Source organism: Danio rerio, chromosome 1 (genome assembly GCF_049306965.1).
Source record: "Danio rerio strain Tuebingen ecotype United States chromosome 1, GRCz12tu, whole genome shotgun sequence".
NCBI classification, from domain to species: domain Eukaryota; kingdom Metazoa; phylum Chordata; class Actinopteri; order Cypriniformes; family Danionidae; genus Danio; species Danio rerio.
The window spans coordinates 26,126,883-26,146,820 of record NC_133176.1 but is presented as its reverse complement, the minus strand read 5'-3'; the positions used below and the strand labels follow the sequence as shown (position 1 = coordinate 26,146,820).

General features: G+C 34.2%; 1 protein-coding gene across 1 annotated transcript in view; it reads left to right on the top strand.

Annotated features, from left to right (window-relative positions):
* The window catches only part of gatb (glutamyl-tRNA(Gln) amidotransferase, subunit B), a 34,481-nt gene that overhangs the window by 5,635 nt on the left and 8,908 nt on the right, over positions 1–19,938 (top strand). Inside the window, 5 exon segments of the mRNA NM_001013446.3 lie at positions 323–436; positions 8,256–8,454; positions 8,531–8,653; positions 13,157–13,270; positions 17,229–17,313. Of these exon segments, the coding sequence (NP_001013464.2) occupies positions 323–436; positions 8,256–8,454; positions 8,531–8,653; positions 13,157–13,270; positions 17,229–17,313 (635 nt within the window).

Sequence of the window (19,938 nt, the reverse complement as noted above, 5' to 3'; positions counted from 1 at the left end):
ATCAGTGGAAACAGAATGTGCCTGAGCTCAATTTAAAGCTTTACGACAAAGGCTGTGAATACTTATATCCTTGAGATTTTTCAGGTTTTTATTTTTAATAAATTTGCAACAATTTAAAAAAAAACTTTTTTCACATTGTCATTATGGGGTATTGTGTGTAGAATTTTAAGGAAATAAATTAAATGAATCAATTTTGTAATAAGGCTGTAACATAGAAATATGTGGGAAAAGTGAAGTGCTATCAATAATTTCCGAATGCACTGTATAATGTATTTTTGCATTTATAGAGGTTGTTCTATGTCTTACCACTACATTTCCTAAGGTGCTGAACAGAAGATGTGTGGAGGCTGCTGTATTAACAGGCCTTGCTCTCAACTGCACCATAAACAAGAAGTCACTGTTCGATAGGAAGCATTACTTCTATGCAGACATGCCTGTGAGTTGTCCTAACTGCACACATGTGGGTGTTTAATAAATTGGTCAGCACTTCTTCATTTTATCTTCCTTTTCCTAAGCATAGAAGTGCTGATGACACAAATGCAATAGACAAGAACATCTTTCTTATACTTCCCAGTCTGTGTGGTTGTTATTTTTGATTAGCTGCTTTATTAATCCATCGTTTGTCAAACAGACACACACGCGCGTATATTCAGTACATCACATTCTCTTTCTTCGAGCTTTAATAAAGAAGTGATGGCAATCCATGCTGAACAGGCAAGAAACAGAATAGCTGCCACTAATGTAGATGAATGAACAGTCAGTTCTTAAAAGCTTAAAACAGTCAAGTTCTGGTATTGGTTTTCTCGATCTGTATAGTATTCATGCAGAAAAAAAAATTAATTTTTATTTTTGACAAGAACTTTTTCCCAGTTTTTTCCACTTGTAGCCTGATTATATTTTTAATGTATGTGAGTGCTCAGAAAGTTTAACCTGGTGCTATAAAATGAATGTGCTGCATCTGGCGCTATTGCTTTAATATATATATTTAATATATTGTCTTTAATATAACGTAATCACCCTATGGGTTGCAAAAAAAAAGATAGAAAGGCTGATGGCTTTTTATTTGCATGTTGTTTTTTAATAGTTATCATTAACATTTTAACAATGTTACTATTAACTACTATTTTGTTCTTCAATAGGTTATGGATAAATATGCTAATTCTAATAGTTTAATAAAAGGAATTAGATTTTTGGAAATTGCCAAGCGACCCTCCCTCATTGTCCTGTGAAACCCCCCTTGGGAACCACTGGTCTACCGAAAAAAAACAATGACTTGCCTAATTACCCTGGATTAACTAATCAAACTAATTAACCTAGTTAGGCCTTTAAATCGCAATTTAAGTGGAATACTCGTGTCCTGAAAAATATCTAGTGAAATATTATGTACTGTCATCATGGCAAATATAAAAGAGATCAGTTATTAGAAATTAGCTATTAAAATTCATATGTTTAGAAATGTGTTGAAAAAAGGTTGTGCTTCAGCCTACATTTTTGTTAAACAAAAAAAAACTTATTTATATTAACATACATTTAACTGCAGTTTCTAGGTAAAATGAACGCAACAGGGCAACAACTTCTGTTTCTTTTCACACTAATAATATTTACAGGCTTATATTATTGATGAATAAAGGATTATTTTCATGCAGTTCTTTAAACAACACCAAATAAATACCACAAAACAACTTTTGTCTATCGATGCACTGATTTTAGATTTTGTTTGTACGATTAAAGTCTGAAAAATAATCATGGCTTCACGGTTATCATAAATATTAGGCATTCATTTATTTTTAAAACACTACTAGTTTAGAAAATCATGTGAAAACTCTTTAAATTTTAAAGTGTTATTTATTGCTGCTCAGTAACCAATTAATACAGCACAAAACAATAAATACATTTTAAAAAGAAATAGTTAATTTCTCTTTTTTGACTTAAAAATAAGTGAAAAGTTTTTGGCATTTCAACATAAGTAATACTTTTACAGTGAAAATAAATGACAGAACAATGAATAAATAATTACATTAATTAATTAATAAAAAAATACGAATAAAAAACAAAATGTAATTGTCTAATGTAAATCTAAGCTATTAGCAAAATATTTCCCTTTTAAAGAGAACAAATAGTGAAATACTGCTGAACCTCTGTCTGAAAGACACTTATGATATAACAACTACATTACAAAAATGTTTGGTATTTTTCTTTTGTATTTTTTTTCTCTTTAGAGTAGAAATGTGTATACTGTATGTATTCCATACAAAGTGTGAAGCTAAAGTCAGTTCTTGTCATAGGACTCACGGTGCGCTCACTGCGTTCTTTTAACTAGGTGTACCTGAATAACACTTGAGCATCATGGTACTCATTCCTTGTTTGGAATTAACAAACTTGCGCTTACGAAAGATGGGATAGGCCCTTAGTTAATAGCCTCGGCCATAGTTTAAATTACCCTTTAATCCTGTTTGCATGTGTATTAGCCTTAGTGTACAAGCTCGGAACTTTAAACTAATTGGCATAACTTTGTTTAATTGCAGCAGTTTTGTTCCGTGCAGAAATGCAGTGTTGAGAAGCCTTTACAATTAATTAACCATGACGAATTAAAGCACGATTAATAGTGAAATTGGTTAATCATTGCATCCCTACTTGTGTTTATAATCTGTAATCTATTATGTTTGCCTCACCTTTCTCTATATGGACATTATCTCTGGTATCAGTTTGCTCAGTAGTTCACTTTTTGTCATGTACTTGTGATACAAAGTACTCTGGTGAAACATGGTTTAATAAAAGAGGGGGGAAAATGGTAAAACTATGTGGTCGTACTAAAGAAACCACGTTATGTTTACTTTTGAAAACAATATTGGTTGGGTTTAGAAAAGGGTTTGAGTCATTGGTTCGCCTGTCTTGGTGATCTATACAACGATCCTTGACTTCTTTTGAATGTGTACAAGGGACAAGTACATGAATCTTACAACAATATGTACCATATATAATATTCATATTCGAATAATGTAGACAGGGCCCTCTAGTGGATTTTTCATCTGAAACATGCAACAAAATGCACACAGACAACATTATTAACATGGAGAGGCACGTATTTCCGATTAGCCAGGGCTGGTTTTATGGCCAGCTTAACTGAAATTTTGTGACTGCACAAATTCTCATTTAGCTATGGTTTATTAACTATACTGTTAATAAAGGTGAAAAAATGGCATTCAGAGAAATGACTCGCATAGACTGACCTTTTTGCATACTGTATTTATTTGCTGGAGTTTTTCAAAAATGATTGGAGGAGAGTATTTAAATGAGCCATGCATGCAACTGAGGTTTGCAGTTGCCAATTTACCAGTAATTGCATCATTATTAAACTCCAAAAAAGCATGTCTGAATTAATTTTACCCATGCCATGATGTGATAGCTGCCGGAGTAGAAGCTAGAAGGTTTTTCTTTACTGTATTTGGTTTGCAAATGAAGATTAATGTTTATAATTTTTGCTGCTTTTGGTTAGATTGTGCTGCACTTTATGGAAAGGAGCTGCTGCCTCTCTGGTTTCAAATTTTGCGGATTGTGAGTAGTTACTCACAGTATTTTAAACTCCCATCTATGCTTATAGGGGATTGTGTTCTCACACTAATTTGCTCTTTTTATTTAATATGGTACTTAATAAGTTTGGAAATCATTTTGAATAACTAAATAAACACAGTATTATTAAACACAGTTAGCTTTAACTCTGTAATATTCACTATATATAAACAAATGACTGGATTTAAAATGTAGAGAAATTAAGTTTTAGCGATGACAAACAATGCTTTCTTTTTACCGGTTTTCTTTTGAGCAGTGTGGGTAATGTAGTATTTAATTTGGAATTCTGCAACTGAACAGAATTTTCTTTATATATATATATATATATATATATATATATATATATATATATATTTTTTTTTTTTTTTACTGTTTTACATAATGTATCAACAAAACAAACAAAAACAAAAAAAAACAACATGTGAGGGACATTTAACATAACATAAAGCAAATTCGTGAATTAACAACAGAGGTAATTCAGTCATGACTGTGAAAGTAGTAGTGCACTATTCAGTATTAAGGAAATTCAAAAAGGGTTGCCAACTTGCCAGAGAGTTTGAAATTGGAGATGAGATTTGGGCTCTAGGTAACGTATCCTCTCCAGTTGTATGATACAATTCACCCATTCAAGCTTTAAAACATGGGCAGTCTGTTTCCCAGTTTAATAGAATTTTTTTTTCTTGATGAATGATGTCCATTAATAGAGGTCGTTGTTGGCAACTTGGAACAGTGTTTGACTCAAAGTATCCAAGAATTGCTAGACAATGATCTGGCTTAACCTCCTTTGAAAAACCTTTGTAAAAAATCCAATATGGCCATCCCAAAAAATAAACAATTTAGGACAAAACCAAAACATGTGTGACAAGGAACCCTTGTGGATTTTCTTAAACTAAACTAAACTTGAAATAACACTAATTTGTAGCTCCCCACACTTGTAAATACTCCACCTTAAAAATGATTATGTTTTGTAATACATTCTTTTATAAAAGAAAATAAATGGGATTTTTTTTCTAAAAAAAAAAATCAATCTGTTATGCTCACAGTGCCTCACAGGTTGATTTTTGTTACATTAATAGATCATAATTAAAGACAAGATACTTGGATAAATCGTGAGATTATTTATAATTAAATTATATTGTAAACTTGTTAACCAAAAAGCAGCAATGCAAATAAAAACTGATTTGTTTTCTATTCATTTGTTTTTTTTAGGCCTATCCTTTTTTCTCTAAAAATGTTTTTTGTAATACGACATATATTAGACTACAAAACAGACGGCTGCACCAATTTTAAGCCAACATAATTAAAGATAAAGAAGAACTTAAAACAAATGTGAGTTGGCAACTGAGGAAGGAATCTTTGTCTTTGGAGTGATCTGTCACTCTTCATTAAAGCTAATTTAATTTCTTTAGTGCTTACATTTGTTATTGTTTGTTTTGTTTTTTTGTTTTTTTGTGCTGGTGATGAATTAGTTGATCAGGTATACACACAGATGGTAATGGCTAATTGCTTATTTTTCTTTCCTTTACTCTTTTGCATGCCAATAACTATGATAAATTTCTAGTGGCTTCTGGTCATGGAGTTGTCATAGCAACAGCTATGAGTGCTCTGTTTTGCTTCACAGTGAAACTGAAGGAGGTTGAATATGTAGCCAGATCACAAGTATCTGTATGTGGTTTTGTCTGGTCATAACTGTAACCCTGGCTTTTCAATCCTACCCAATCCCTGGTTTTATTCTGTCTATTTTTTTTTACATATATCTTCTTGCTTATACAGTAGTGATGTGATAAAGTCACTCAATTCGATTTTTTTGTATAATTCTTTGTAGTGGTCAAGTGTATTGATGCTGTAGACACACATATATGATATCAATCTTATCAGTCAGTTTTTTTTTTTTGCAAAGCTCTTGTTACAGCATTTTAATCAAGATGAGATCTAGGGCCCTGTCATACACCTGGCACAATACGGCGCAAGACTTGTTTCCAAGACTTGTTGCTAGTTTCAGACCAACGCAAGCCTAATTTTCCCAATTCCGCCACGTTTTTTAAATTGCAAATCCATTTGTACCACTTTGTAGACTCATAAATGTGATGAAAGACATTCAATGCTTAATTTTAATATCTCAATAATAGCTTTGAATGTAAATATGTTGTTACAATATGGCGTTTTATATGAGAAGGGTCAGAATAAGCAGTATGGTAATTCTAATAGTTACAGAATTCTAGTTCCACCGTTAATATAGCCTACTCTCATGTTTGTGCTAACGCAGAATAAAGAGAGTGCACCGATGCCCATTCTGACCAATCACAGATGTTTCTGCTGAGCTCCTGAACACACAGGCATTCAGCTCATGCTGATATGCTCTCTCATTGGCTGCAGCTCGTCACTACATCTGACCACACGTGGGGTTGAGTCGGCCGACTGCTCTGGAATATTTAGCATGCTGAATGTTGGATTTCCGTCTGCGAGGTGTCAGCAACGTGCTAGCGAGCCTCGTTGATGCGTTGTTCAGTAGTTCACACATAAAGAGCGGCGAGCGCTGAGCACCCGCAGATTTCTTCCTGATCACAGCCCGATCTGTCGGCGAGCTCGTTAACTTCCAAATCCGGCTCAAATCAGGCTTAAAATCCTCTAGTGTGAACTAGGCATTAAACGTTGCTTAAAACGCCCAGGATGTAGAGCAATTCAAAAATATTCTACAAAAATATAAAAACCACTACCTCCATGCCTTCTTCACCTCAGGGGCTTTTTTTAGTTTATTCACAACAGCTTGCTTTTTTATAATGTTATAATTATCCTTATTATATTATATTATTGTTATATGCATATTTGTATTTGTTGTATTAAAAACAAGCTTAGATTTGCCCACCTGTCAGGTTTTAGACCATATAGGGCACAGCATATGTGTTTGGATATAACTCAGTTTTTTGTACACGCTTAGTTATTATTGTTCATTTATTCGTTTGCTGGAAATTAGAACTGAATTTAGAAATAGTTTTGAAACAAATTTTTGCGTTTAATAAACTAAATTAATTATGTATAGGCTAATGGATGTTTGCACAACACGGTCCCTATCCATGAAAGTGAAAGTAAAGAATGAGGAGGCTCATCTCTCATTCTCACGCTGTAGATGCTCTGTTTAACTGTTTTCTTACTTGTGAAAGCGCTCAGTTTTTCAACTTACAAAGTCCACCATGTAAATAGCAAATGGGAATGGAAAATGAGACTCTGATTGGTTTATTCTCAAAACACACCTATAACTCATTAAGACAATAAGCTCAAACCTGTAAGACCATGCGCCACAGCGCAAAGCAGATTTTTCCATCCTTAAAATAGAAAAATTGGATTCTGACACGCTCTTAATGCGTTTACTCCCTGCGCTTTGCACTTTGAGCATGGATTGTCAAAATAGACCCCATAGTGTATCCACAGTCATATTGGAGCAATGTAAACACAAGACGTCTCTTTAAAAATATCCTGATGTTAAAATAGTATACAAACCCTACCGATTTTGAGGCCCACTGCAACGTGACGTTGCAGTGCAGTTTTCCCCACCTATTGATTTGATGTCTCCATAGTAAAAGATATAAACATGTCCACAGATCAGGATTTGCAAAGAAACTGGGATTAAAATATCTGTTCCAACTCTCAGTGATCATATGCACCTCAAGAATAGGTTTTACACAGTTTAAAACATTTTTAAAACAGTTCATGTCTGTAATAAAAAAACGACTGTAAAATCACCATGTAATTCATAGTCGCTGAAATCACCACAGCCGCATAGTGTCAGCACAACTATATATTACATTTCAACTGCACAACAGCAGTGACGATTTGTGGACATTAAATCTGCTTTATTTTGTACAGTAGTATAATGGATGTCGCAGTATTTATTGACTAGTATCCTGTCACATTTGTCATAAGTAGACGTGCAAAACACTGCAAAGTTAAATATGTGTGTCTACTACAAACTTTGTAATGACAATTCGTCAACTTGGAATTATAAGGTTTTATCTGCGTTCTGAATGATTTTGAGCTTCAAAGTTTTTGCATTCCGAAGCAAACAGTATGTGTGTAACATTTGTTTTTTAAATAAAATTCTTAAAATGTAAACAACTTATAAAAATAAAATATCATAATGTAAATAAGTTGTTATTGAATAAGAATATGTCAATAACTCAAGATAGAAGCTTATAATTCTAAGGTGATGGTATGTAAACTTGAAAAAACTCCACCACAAATACATGGATCTCTGCTTCATCCATGTCTGTCACATTAATTGACTGCTGTTTATCTGATGTAATGCAGGAGAAGCAGACACGCATGTGGGAAGAGTGGGCAGGGAGAACCAGCTCATTGGTTTTAAAGGCACAGGGTACAAAAACAGCTACACTTTCTATCCACTCCAAAATGGGCATTTTCAGTGTTGTATAATAAATAATCGAATGAGTAGTTTGACCTGAAACGTTACAGATTACTCTGCATACACCAAAGACTTCTTTTAAAAGTGGTAAAAAAGGAGCCCCTTATTAATTTTACATTTTCTAAGCCTCTCCTGGAACTCTCCTGCTGTTTAAAAAGACCTGGTCAGGAACAGAAAGCTATTACTGTAACACGTTTATTTAGGTCAATATAAGCATCAGTTGATTGCGTAATAGTTTGTGTTGTGTCTGTGTGTGTGTTTTCAGGCAGGTTACCAGATCACTCAGCAGAGGCTTCCCATTGCAGTAAATGGCACACTAAGCTATAGTCATTTTGAAGGTCGTAAAAGGAACCATGTGGTAACCAAGAGTGTGAAAATCAAACAGATCCAGCTTGAGCAAGACAGTGGAAAGAGTCTCCATGATGATGAACGGAGCCAGACTCTCATTGATCTCAACAGAGCAGGTGCTGCTTCTTTACTATTATTCAGAGACGCCTTTAAGGACAGGGACAAATGAAGGCTGTGTTTGTCTGTCTGTAGGTGTGGGTCTGATGGAGCTGGTGATGGAGCCCGAGATGTGTTGTGGAGAGGAGGCAGGCGCTGCCGTCAGAGAGCTTCAACTCATCCTGCAGGCTCTGGGCACCTGCCAGGCCAACATGGCTGGTGATTTAATACACCCCTACAGCTAGCATTGATCTGAACCTTAATGTCTGTACACATTTATTCCCCGGATTGGAACTCACACACATATCACCTTGTTGTAACAACATTTTTACAGTTGTAATCCATTCAGTATTTATACTGTAAGTATGAAAATCTTTTTTTTTTTTTTTACATTTGTGTGGTTGTAGTTAATATTGATGACTCAGTATGTATGAGCTACCTCAGAAGTTAAGAGAAAAATATATACTGTATATATAACTACACACTTTTATTAGAAAAACACAATAATAACATTTTATTTTTGTACGTGAACCATTAACACAGCCCATTATATATTCAGTTAACTAAACCTTAATGTATAACTACTACTTTTACAATGTATTATATTCAAATTTACATCTATGTCTTCCCAGAACATTTTTTATTGATGCAAACAAATATTTGAATGTTTAAAAAGTTGTTTAATGTTCATTAATCATTGAATCTTTTTTCTAGTCAGTAATTTCTGATTCAACAAGATGATTACATGATCCTATACATGTAGTAAATGAATTTTAACTCATTTACTCACCCTCCACTTTTTCCAAACCTGTTAAGAGTTTTTTTTTTCCTGTTTGAACACAAAATAATATATTTTGAAGCATGTTAAAAACAGGTAATTTGATTTCCATAGTTTTTTTTTTTTTTTGGATGTTAATGGATACTGGTTTCCAACATTCTTCGAAATATTTCATTTTGGGTAACACTTTATTTTAATGGTCCATTTGAGTATTAGTAGACTGTGTGCTTAATATCTGTTGATACTGCTCCTTCAACAGACATTTAACTGACTATAAGGAACTTTGCAAGTACGTGTAAACTTACACTAACCACTAAAACAGTCTACTTATAATCTAATGAGAATTAGTTGGCATGTAGATGCACTGTAACTTAAATTCAACAAACGGACCCTCAAAATAAAGTGTGATCTTATTTTTTGTTAAACAGATAAAGGAAACATAATAAAAAGTTTGGAACCACTTGATAGAGAGTAAATTTTCATATTTGTGTAAACTATCTCTTCTAAATTAATAATAAAGGCAGATGAAGAATTACAGAAACAGTCAATGGACAAGTAATACTCATTATGGCTAGATCATAATGTTGCTTAATTTTATACTGGCAACAGAATTCATACTTGTATACAGTATATTGTTAATAATAAGTATTTTGCAGTAATATTCCAAAATGTCTGTTAAACAATGTGTAATTTGGAAAGCCTTGCATTCTGTTTTTTTGTTCAAACATCTTCAAACAGATCAGGTATACTTTAAAGTTCTGCAATTTTGCCATATTATTTAATTTATTTTTATTTGGAATAACTAGTTGGTCAATCTCTGTCACAAAAAAATAAAATTATGAGGATATTCCCCAGTTGTAATTTTATACTTAGTTTGTGTGTCATAAATTAGCAAGGGCTTGTGGCAAAAAAATGCCTCCAAAATGAACAAAAATACTCTACAAATTGTTTGATAAGGGGAAGCAGCATGCATCATTGTCCTCCCACTTTTTTCTGCTTGTCAGTTCCAGAAGTATTTTTCCCATTTGTTTTTTCCAACCTGCAACAAGAAGAACAGATGACTGATAACTCATGATAACTGCACAAAGGCACTAAATGTTCTAAATGGCTTTAATAAGGGAAAGGACTGTAATTCTGTGATTGACATTATGCAAATTTAATGTGTAGATCTGTTGATCAGTTATGGAAGTGAAAAATGAATTGCATTGAATTTCAGTATTTGAGAATGTGTTCATTATTTCAGGGTGTAACTTTATATTTTGTATACTTTGTACATAACTTTATGTTTGCAGACCTGCACCTGCTGACACATGGGTATTACAAAGGCAATATCTAAAAAAAAGCAAAAAGGTAGTTTGTACACCATACAACTGTGGTGAACATCCCTCTTTTGGCTAACTATGGCTTTGCCAATTGTTAAAAATTTATGTATTTATTTATTTTTACTTTGTCCAGATTCAAAAGTATTATGCATTGCAATGTTCGGGGTTCTTATAGGTCATGGAATTTATGGAATATCATGAAATTGTAAAAGTTCCATTCCAGATATCAAAAGTCGGGGAATTTTTATAATTTTCTTTAAGTCATGGAATATCTGGGATTTTTGTTTTTCGCTTTAAATTTTATTTTTGATTTATCAATATTTATTTATAAAAAAAAAAATAATTGAAACCATGAAAAAAGGTGTGTGTGTATATACAGTGCTCAGTTTATATGAATACACCCCCTCACAGATGTGTAATATTTTCTATAGAATGCTTTAAAATAATATATTTGTGTAAATACATTATATTTACTCAGTACCAAAGCCAAAACTGGAACTAGTCTAACAAAAAATATAAGACCATAGTCCATAAATTAGTACAACCCAAATTAATATGTTGGGGAAAATATTAAATAAAATTTTAATAAACATGATAAATCAAAAGAAAATAAATTGATTAAAGTTAGTTGAAATGTTGTAGTTTTATTTATTGATTTATTTTTATAGATTTTTGTTTTCAATAACTTATTAAAATTTAAAAGATATTTCTATTCCTAAAGATGTTAGGTGACCATGCGTTTATTTTAATAGATTTAACTGTTTAACAAAACTGTTTTGTTTAAATGCACCAAATATGTTGGCTATATTTACTGAAATACTGCTTTAAATATACATTTTCAATAGGCTATACTCATTTATGCTGATTGCTTTATACACAGTTGAAGTCAGAATTACTAGTCCCCTTTGATTTTTTTTTGTTATTTATTTTTGTTTTATATTTCCCAAATTATGCTTAACAGAGCAAGGAAATTTTCAGAGTATGTCTAATAATATTTTTTTTCATCTGAAGAAAATCTTATTTGTTTTATTTCGGCTAGAATATATACACTTTTTTTTTTACATTTTAAGGGCAAAATGATTAACCCATTTAAGCTAACTTTTTTTATAGTCTACAGAACAACCATCATTATACAATAACTTGCCTAATTACCCTAAACTGCCTAGTTAACCTAATTAACCTAGTTAAGTCTTTAAATGTTACTTTAGGCTGTACAGAAGTGTCTTGAAAAATATCTAGTCAAATATTATTTACTGTCATCATGGCAAAGATAAAATAAATCAGTTATTAGATATGAGTTATTAAAACTATTATATTTAAAAAATTGTTGAAAAAATATTTACTCCACTAAGCAGAAATTGGGTAAAAACATAAACAGGGGGGCTAATAATTTAGGGGGCCTAATAATTCTGACTTCAACTGTATATTGTGCAGTAGATATGATTGTGTATGTGTATATTTACTTTTTTATTTGTTGTATCACACCTATTGTTTTGGTTAGGCTATTTTTCAGCTCCATTTTATTGTTCTGACATTCAAAAATCTCTTGCTGCACAAAACAACTTACATTGTAGTCACTTAAGTCAAACACAATCACCAGACCTGTACTGTTAACACGTCAGGATAATATACATTTTAATCATAATGATCACTTCAAAAAAATTGGGTATTAAAAGTTGATGAGAGGAAAAACTAAAAAAAAATGTTTGTAAAACTTCTATTGAGTTATCAAACATGGGGGAGGGAGCGATTTGCAGCCACACAAATAGCAATTACTTTGGATGTTTTTATTAACTTATTTCAATTACCTTGTAGTTATTCAAACTCTGAGGTAAATGAACCATTGATGTTGTTATTTTGGCTATTAAAGTAATGCAAAATTATATTCAAGCTTAAAAACCATTTGAATATTTAGTTTTTATTTAATCTATTATTCATTCATTCATTTTCCCTTGGCTTAGTCCCTTTATTCATAAGGCCACAGCAAAATGAACCGCCAACTTATCCAGCATATGTTTTACACATTGGATGCCCTTATAGCTGCAACCCATCACTGGGAAATTAAAATATTATTTTGTATATGTTATTAGTATGTATAAGCACAACAGCTGCCTGCTCATTAGATGTCATAGAAAATAAGTTTTTTAGTTAGTGAATGTCAGGGAATCTGATATTTGGAACTGAATGTTTGAATATTTTATTATGAATATCCTGGTTTCAATTACACATTTTAAGTGAGAACATTAAGAAATATGAAGGAAATCTAGTGTTTGTGCAAGAGACACAGTTTCAAATGAGAAAATAACTGACCTGTTCCTCGACCCTTCTTAAAGCCTCACCACTCAATCAACCTATTGTCTTCCTGTGATGAAAAATGCAGTGGCTCTTGTTTAATCAAAGCAAAGCCCCCTGAAGCAAAATGCAGCAAATTGTTTATCTGTTTCAGACTATTCAGTGGTTCACAGGGCCCTCCAGAATACAGTATTTCATGCAAATATATCATTCAAATTCAAATATATGCACTGTTTGTTAAGCAAGGGTTTGAAGAGCTGTGGATGGTTGAACTGTAATGACTGTATGGTGTGATTCTCAAATCAGATCCCTTTTTCTCTTTCCTCACAGAGGGCCAGCTTAGGGTTGATGCCAATGTGTCCGTGCATCATCCCGGAGAACCTCTGGGAGTGAGAACTGAGGTCAAAAACATCAACAGTGTGAGGCATCTGGCCAAAGCTATAGGTAAGGATGTCTAACTGACACCAAGAAAGAATGTGATGAATTTCAAGATCTCTCAGCTGGTTTCAAGAAGGGTTTTTCTTGCTTAACTAAAAGTGCGCAGTAAAATCTCTTTGACATTCCTCAGTACAGCTTGACATGTCAAGGGAATTAAATAGACTTTTAGCCAGTGGGTTTCAGAAATCTTTTAATCATGCCGCATTTATATTCACACACACATGCAATTTAGTAATAGCTGGAAGTCACTTTTCCAGTATGGTTGTCACATTTAACTCTGCGTCAGTTGAAGGAAATGAGTGTCTGTGTGTAATTATGGCAGAGCGGAAAGTCATACTGCAAACTCCAGATAAGAAACTCGAACAATAAGCATTTTCACCTCACTCCATCTCTGTCTCGTGTTAAATGCACTGTCAAGATGTGCGCCATTGAATAAAGGCTGCAGAAGCCAAATTGCTGCTACTTCAACACACACAGATACACACATTTTATTCATTTAAATCACAAAGTTGTCTTTTTGAACCTAGGAGTTTGACTCAAAAGAAAACCTGACTGATTTTATCCAAGCAAATAATAGCTGTTAAAGACACAAAGTCTAGTCTATCAAGGAAGAGAAAATTAAGTAGTGCTGTCAATAACAGAAAGAGTAAACAGAAAGATCTTTAACAACTGAAAGTGAAATGATTATTTTAAACCTATTTTATAATATCCCCTTTGCAAAATACATGCAGTTTCATTATACAGGGCTCAGCTTATACAAGTACACCCCTCACAAATCTTTTAAATTCACATTCTTAATAGGAAGCTATACAATATTATATTTGTGCTTATACATTAGATTTGTCAGTAGTGAAGCCAAATCTGGAGCTTATTTAACAAAATAACTTACAATAAGTCTAAAAATGAGTATACCAAATTTTATGTTGTAAAAAAAAATATTTAATACAAATTTTAAAAAGAGGAACAATCAAGTGAAGCAAAAAAAGAGAAATATTTAGTTGACATTTTGTAGGTTCTAATTTATTTTTGCAATATTTTGCTTGAATTTAATTGTATTTTATTTCAATTTCTAAATATGTTTGGTGACTAAAATATTATTTACATAAATATATAAAACATAAAAAATCTGTTTTATTTAATTGTAACAAAATGCATTCCCTATATTCACTAAAATGAATAAAAATACTCCTTTTCAAATTGGGGTGTACTCAATTATGCTTAGCACTATATATAATTTTTTTCTGGAATATAAATAATGTTTAATAACACAATTAGTGCAATTGTAATTAGCATAAATCATCCAGAACATAGATTATGCAGAGTTTGCTCATATTTGGATTTGTTCCCTATGAAAGGAAATTGAACTTTTGTATTACACATGCCACTACACTAACAAATAATCGTAAATTGCCTGTTCCTTATTTTGTGATTCATGTTTTAATTTTTTACTGTTTATTTATGCTTTTGAATTGCATTTTGGGACTATGATCTTGGGATCATGAACTTTTAACCTTGAAAAGTTTAAAAAAGTGTCTTTTATTAACATTTGTAATAGTTTAAAGTAATAAATATAGTTTTTGATATTGTTTGGGGGCGCTCAACCTGCCCTCTGTGTGGGTCCTAATGCCCCAGTATATTGATGGGGACTCTATACTGCTCAGTGAGCACCGTCTTTTGGATGTTACGTTAAAGCGAAGTCCTGACTCTCTGTGGTGGTTAAAAATCCCAGGTCACATTTATTCAGCTGGTGTGGAGTGTGCGGTCTGACGCAATATGGCTGCCGTCGCGTCATCCAGATGGATGCTGCACACTGGTGGTAAATGAGGAGATTCTTCCCAAAAATGTGTAAAGTGCTTTGAGTGTCCAGAAAAGTGCTATATAAATGTAAGGAATTATTATTATTATTAATGTAAACTGTAATAAACTGGCAGTATTTCCTGTTCTTTTACTGACGTATTTCTCTATATATCACTTATTGTACAATATATTATTTCAAACTACTAAAATGTCAACAAAATTCACTGTTACACTTTAGAGTTGAATTTTCAACAGCAAAGGTTGACAGTGCACAGATCAAGGTCCCATAATGCATTTCTCATCCGTAAATAAAGAGAAAACAATAGTGAATCACAAAATACGCAAAAGAATACAGTTAGTGGAAATGAACATGCATTTTTACTGTGTGATTTGAGTTTATCTTTAATGCATTGATACATTGTTTAAATTGTTCAATGCATAGCTACAAAGAATGTGCCTTAGGAAAGTGCCTGAAATGCTTTTACAATCCCATTTAGAACCCTAGTAATTGTGAAAGCTGTGTTTTTACCTTATTTGGAAGTGTCATGAATCTGAATGAGCTATTCTGTCATGCTCCCACTCCCACGCCCTCTTCTTTATGGCCCTGACTCCTGCGACTCATCTCTAATATGTGATGTACTCTGAAATACATATATGCAAATTTATCATACTTTAGTTGTAAAAAAAAGTAAACAAATTGAGTAGATGTCGGGCGGCATGGTGGCACAGGATGCTCTGGTTTCCCCCACTAGTCCAAAGGCATGCAGTATAGGTGAATTGGGTAAGCTAAATAGTCTATAGGATATGAGTGTGAATAAAAGTGTATGGGTGTTTCCCAGTGATGGGTTGCAGCTGGAAGGTCATCCGCTGCATAAAACATGTGGGATAAGTTGGTGGTTCCCACTGATTGATAAAGGAACTAAGCCGAAAAGAAAATTAATGAATGCATAGGTAGATGCCTTGTTGATTGACATTCATTTCAGCTGAAGTGGGGAAGAGGCTCAGATTAGGATTTAGTGAGCTATCTGTTCCTAACTGCTCCTGAGTTATGTTTTGTTGATGAAGTATAGGCAAAATATATGCAAAACCAAATGTAAACAGATAAAACAGATGCTGTTGCATTGAATTTCCCCAGAGCTAATGCTGGATATAGAACATAGAACCCCTAGACATGGAACATAGAACCCCTGTGTTAAAAGTAGAACCTTATTCATTCATTCGTTTTCTTGTCGGCTTAGTCCCTTTATTAATCCGGGGTTGCCACAGCGAAATGAACCACCAACTTATCCAGCAAGTTTTTTTATGCCGCGGATGCCCTTCCAGCTGCAACCCATCTCTGGGAAACATCAACATCAACATTCACACACACACACACACGCACACACACACACACACACACACACACACACACACACACACAACGGACAATTTAGCCTACCCAATTCACCTGTACCACATGTCTTTGGACTGTGGGGGAAATCGGAGCACCCGGAGGGAAAACATGCAAACTCCACACAGAAACGCCAACTGAGCTGAGGCTCGAACCAGCGACCTTCTTGCTGTGAGGCGACAGCACTACCTACTGCGCCACTGCTTCACTCAAAAGTTGAACCTAAGCAAACAAACAATTTAATACATATAATTGTTGTAATATCTCTTGAAAATTTTGTGAGCAATCAAAAGCTGCATATTAATGATCCTGTGAGTAATGTTAGTCTGTGTCTTGTCCACTGAGATATTGCACTCACATTACTTGCATGAGAATGAGGAAACAATAGTGTTTGAGGCTCATGGTATGTCATTTCCATGTACTGGACTCTTAGTTATTCAGCTATGCTTACATATAACCATTTCTGTGGTATTTTTAAATTAATCATTTTGTTCCATACAAACCAGTGTAGCTGTCACAGCAATGAACGTATCTGCATGCTTCTTTTCTCAATAATTCAGTTGGTGATCTTGTTTGTTAATATTCATTGATGGAAAAACTAAAACAATAGGAATAGTATTCTATACATGAATATCATAATTTCCCTCAAAAGCTCATTTAAACAGTAATGCAGAAAAATGCTGATCCACAGCCATTTCAAAAGCACTTTAGGGTTTTTGTTGGCAGAAGGTTGTGGTTAGGAGTTTGATTGGTCCTCTCTTGGTACATGTTCCACAGACTATGAGATCCAGAGACAGATGGAGGTTCTACAGAGCGGTGGGACGGTTCTTAATGAGACCCGGGCATTTGACAGCAAATCTGGGTAAGGAGGCCCAGAACAGGCAGATTTCTACAAGCACTGCATTCTCATGTGATATCAACTGGAACAGAGCAATGCAATTAGAGGATCTGCGGCTTAGAGGGTTTGAGTCTCTGATTTTATATTGGTTTCTTATTACATTTTAAACCCACAGCCACTTAAAAATATTCATGTCAGATTACATGTTTAATGTCTCACAGCTGAACACACATACTGAGCTTCAGGTTTAGTCAGTGTCTCTGCACAGATTTTCAAAGGAAAAGCTGTCATTTTATGCTAATATTGTTCAAACCACCTATCTAAAATTTTATTACAATCATTTACAATTGATAACAAAAAAAAACATTCATAATTTAGTTTTTAAATTTTTTAAAATTTAAATTACTGTCATGTTGTAATTTGATTGGGACGCTGACAATGGAATTGCGGATCCAAATGCAGGTTTCATTAACAGGATTGGTCAGGCAAGCAATGGTTCACACAGGGGCAGTGAGGTACATACAGAGAATCCAGAGTTGTTGTCAAATAACAGGCAAGTGGTAAGAAGGCAGGCAGCAGACAGGAATAAACACTAAAACAAAGCGAGGATCAAACACAACAAGGCATAAGAAACATATTGTAAAGTCCCCAAACAGATAAACAAGACTCAGCCCTGATAAGTGTGTGTGTGCGCTGTATAAATAGTCCTTGTAATCAGTTTGTGAGCAGCTCAAGCTGCAGTCACACTAGAGTTTGAGGTTGTGAAATTCTGTTGTACGGCGCTGTGAAAAGGGGCGGGATTAAACAAGATACTTAGATATTTAAAAAAGCGAATTAATGGACAATATTTTACATTTTTGTTTAGAGAGTTCATGTTTTGATCCTCAATTGTTCTCACGCAGTCAAGTGATGCGATTTCGCTGGTCAGAGTTCAACAAAGCTTGAACTCTGCAATGCAGCGAACTGCGAAACTTGTCGCATGTGCTTGCGTTTATGGTCTAACGCATTCGCGTGCATATGAATGGAAGACTATGGGGAGAAAAGTACAGTGTGACCGCAGCTTCAAAGCCGTGAGTGTTCTACTGAATGAGGAACAGGTGCATGTGCATGGTGCATGACTGGAACTTGTAGTCCATTTACCGGCAGATTTGTAGTCCTTTGGCGAACTGCGTGTTTACCAGCAACCTGCCAGGATTAGATTCCTGGGGATTGTGATGCATATCATGAACAGTCTGATAATAAAGGTACATTTACATTTAGTCATTTAGCAGATGCTTTTGTCCAAAGCTACTCACTTGAGGAGGTATTCAGCGATTCAATAAGATGAGGCAATACATACATAGTGCTATTTATTAGGGGTGTCAAAATTAATTGTTTCTTCGGTGCACCACGATGCAGACGCTGACAATTCGGTATCGGTTCAGTAATAATCACAACCGGTTATTATGTAGTGACGTCATTTACCTCATATACGCTCTGTCGTGAGGGAGGCGAGCGCAGGTATTTACAACACTCCAAGCGCCAACTACTTAAAAACGCAGACACTGTGCACAATTTCACTGCGTGTGTGTTTTCTGGACAGACTTTCCCTGACACTTACAGCAGAAGCCCCTATTTCTTCATGGCAAATACATTTATTTAGATAGGATTTATTAAATTGATCCAAAGTTAAAGTAATCATGCGTGCATAGCTACATATAATTCTATTTTAAATACATTTTATTCTTTTAAATGATTTAAACAAACCAAAGAAATGTGTTTGTATACACAGATGCAAACAACAATACATTACGTTTCTGAGGAATCATGTCACCCTGAGGCTGGAGTAATATCTGCTGCAAAATGCAACATGGCCATCACATGAATAAATTGCCTTCTAAAATATATGGGGGGGGGAAGATAAACATGTCCTGCTGTTTTGTTGTGTGCAGCCAGTGCAAACAACACAGTAGACGGTGATGTATTGGCATTATTTTGTGATACACTATCTATTTTTATCTCATGTTCAGTTCTCACCATTTTCTTTTGTTTGTGGTGCTGTATATTCTTGCAGCACTGGTGAATAGTGATTCAGGAATTCATTTATTCATGGGCACAGACTTTTCCCTTGCTCTTTTTCCTGTCCATCTGTGACAGAAGATGAATGTGGTCATTTGACCTCAGTAGTTGTGTCATGTGTCGACTTGTACACATGGCAGCACCAGACACACACACACACCATCTCATGCTCTCTACAGATGACAGAGCAGTTATTATTGCGAGCATCTGCCCATGAAATAAAAGTCCCTTCTCACAGCTGCGTCCCCCTGCTTTTGGATATGATATGCTAGCATAAACCAACAATCTATCAGTGCTTAGTACACAAACTTCTGGAATACTTTAATCTAATTGGTTAATTGCAGCAGCTGTTGTCAGACAGTGGTTGTGAAATTGTACCTGACTTTACTATCTTCTAACAAGATTTGGTATCTATTTGTTTGGTTTTTAGCAGCCATGTAAATAGCAGGTTATTGTACACTGCCTGACAAAAGTCTTGTCGTCGATCCCAGTTGTAAGAGCAAAAATAATAACTTGACTTCATCATTTGAAAAAGTGGCAGAAGGTGGATTTTTCCAGTAAATCATCAAACACTGCAGAAGACCTATTGAC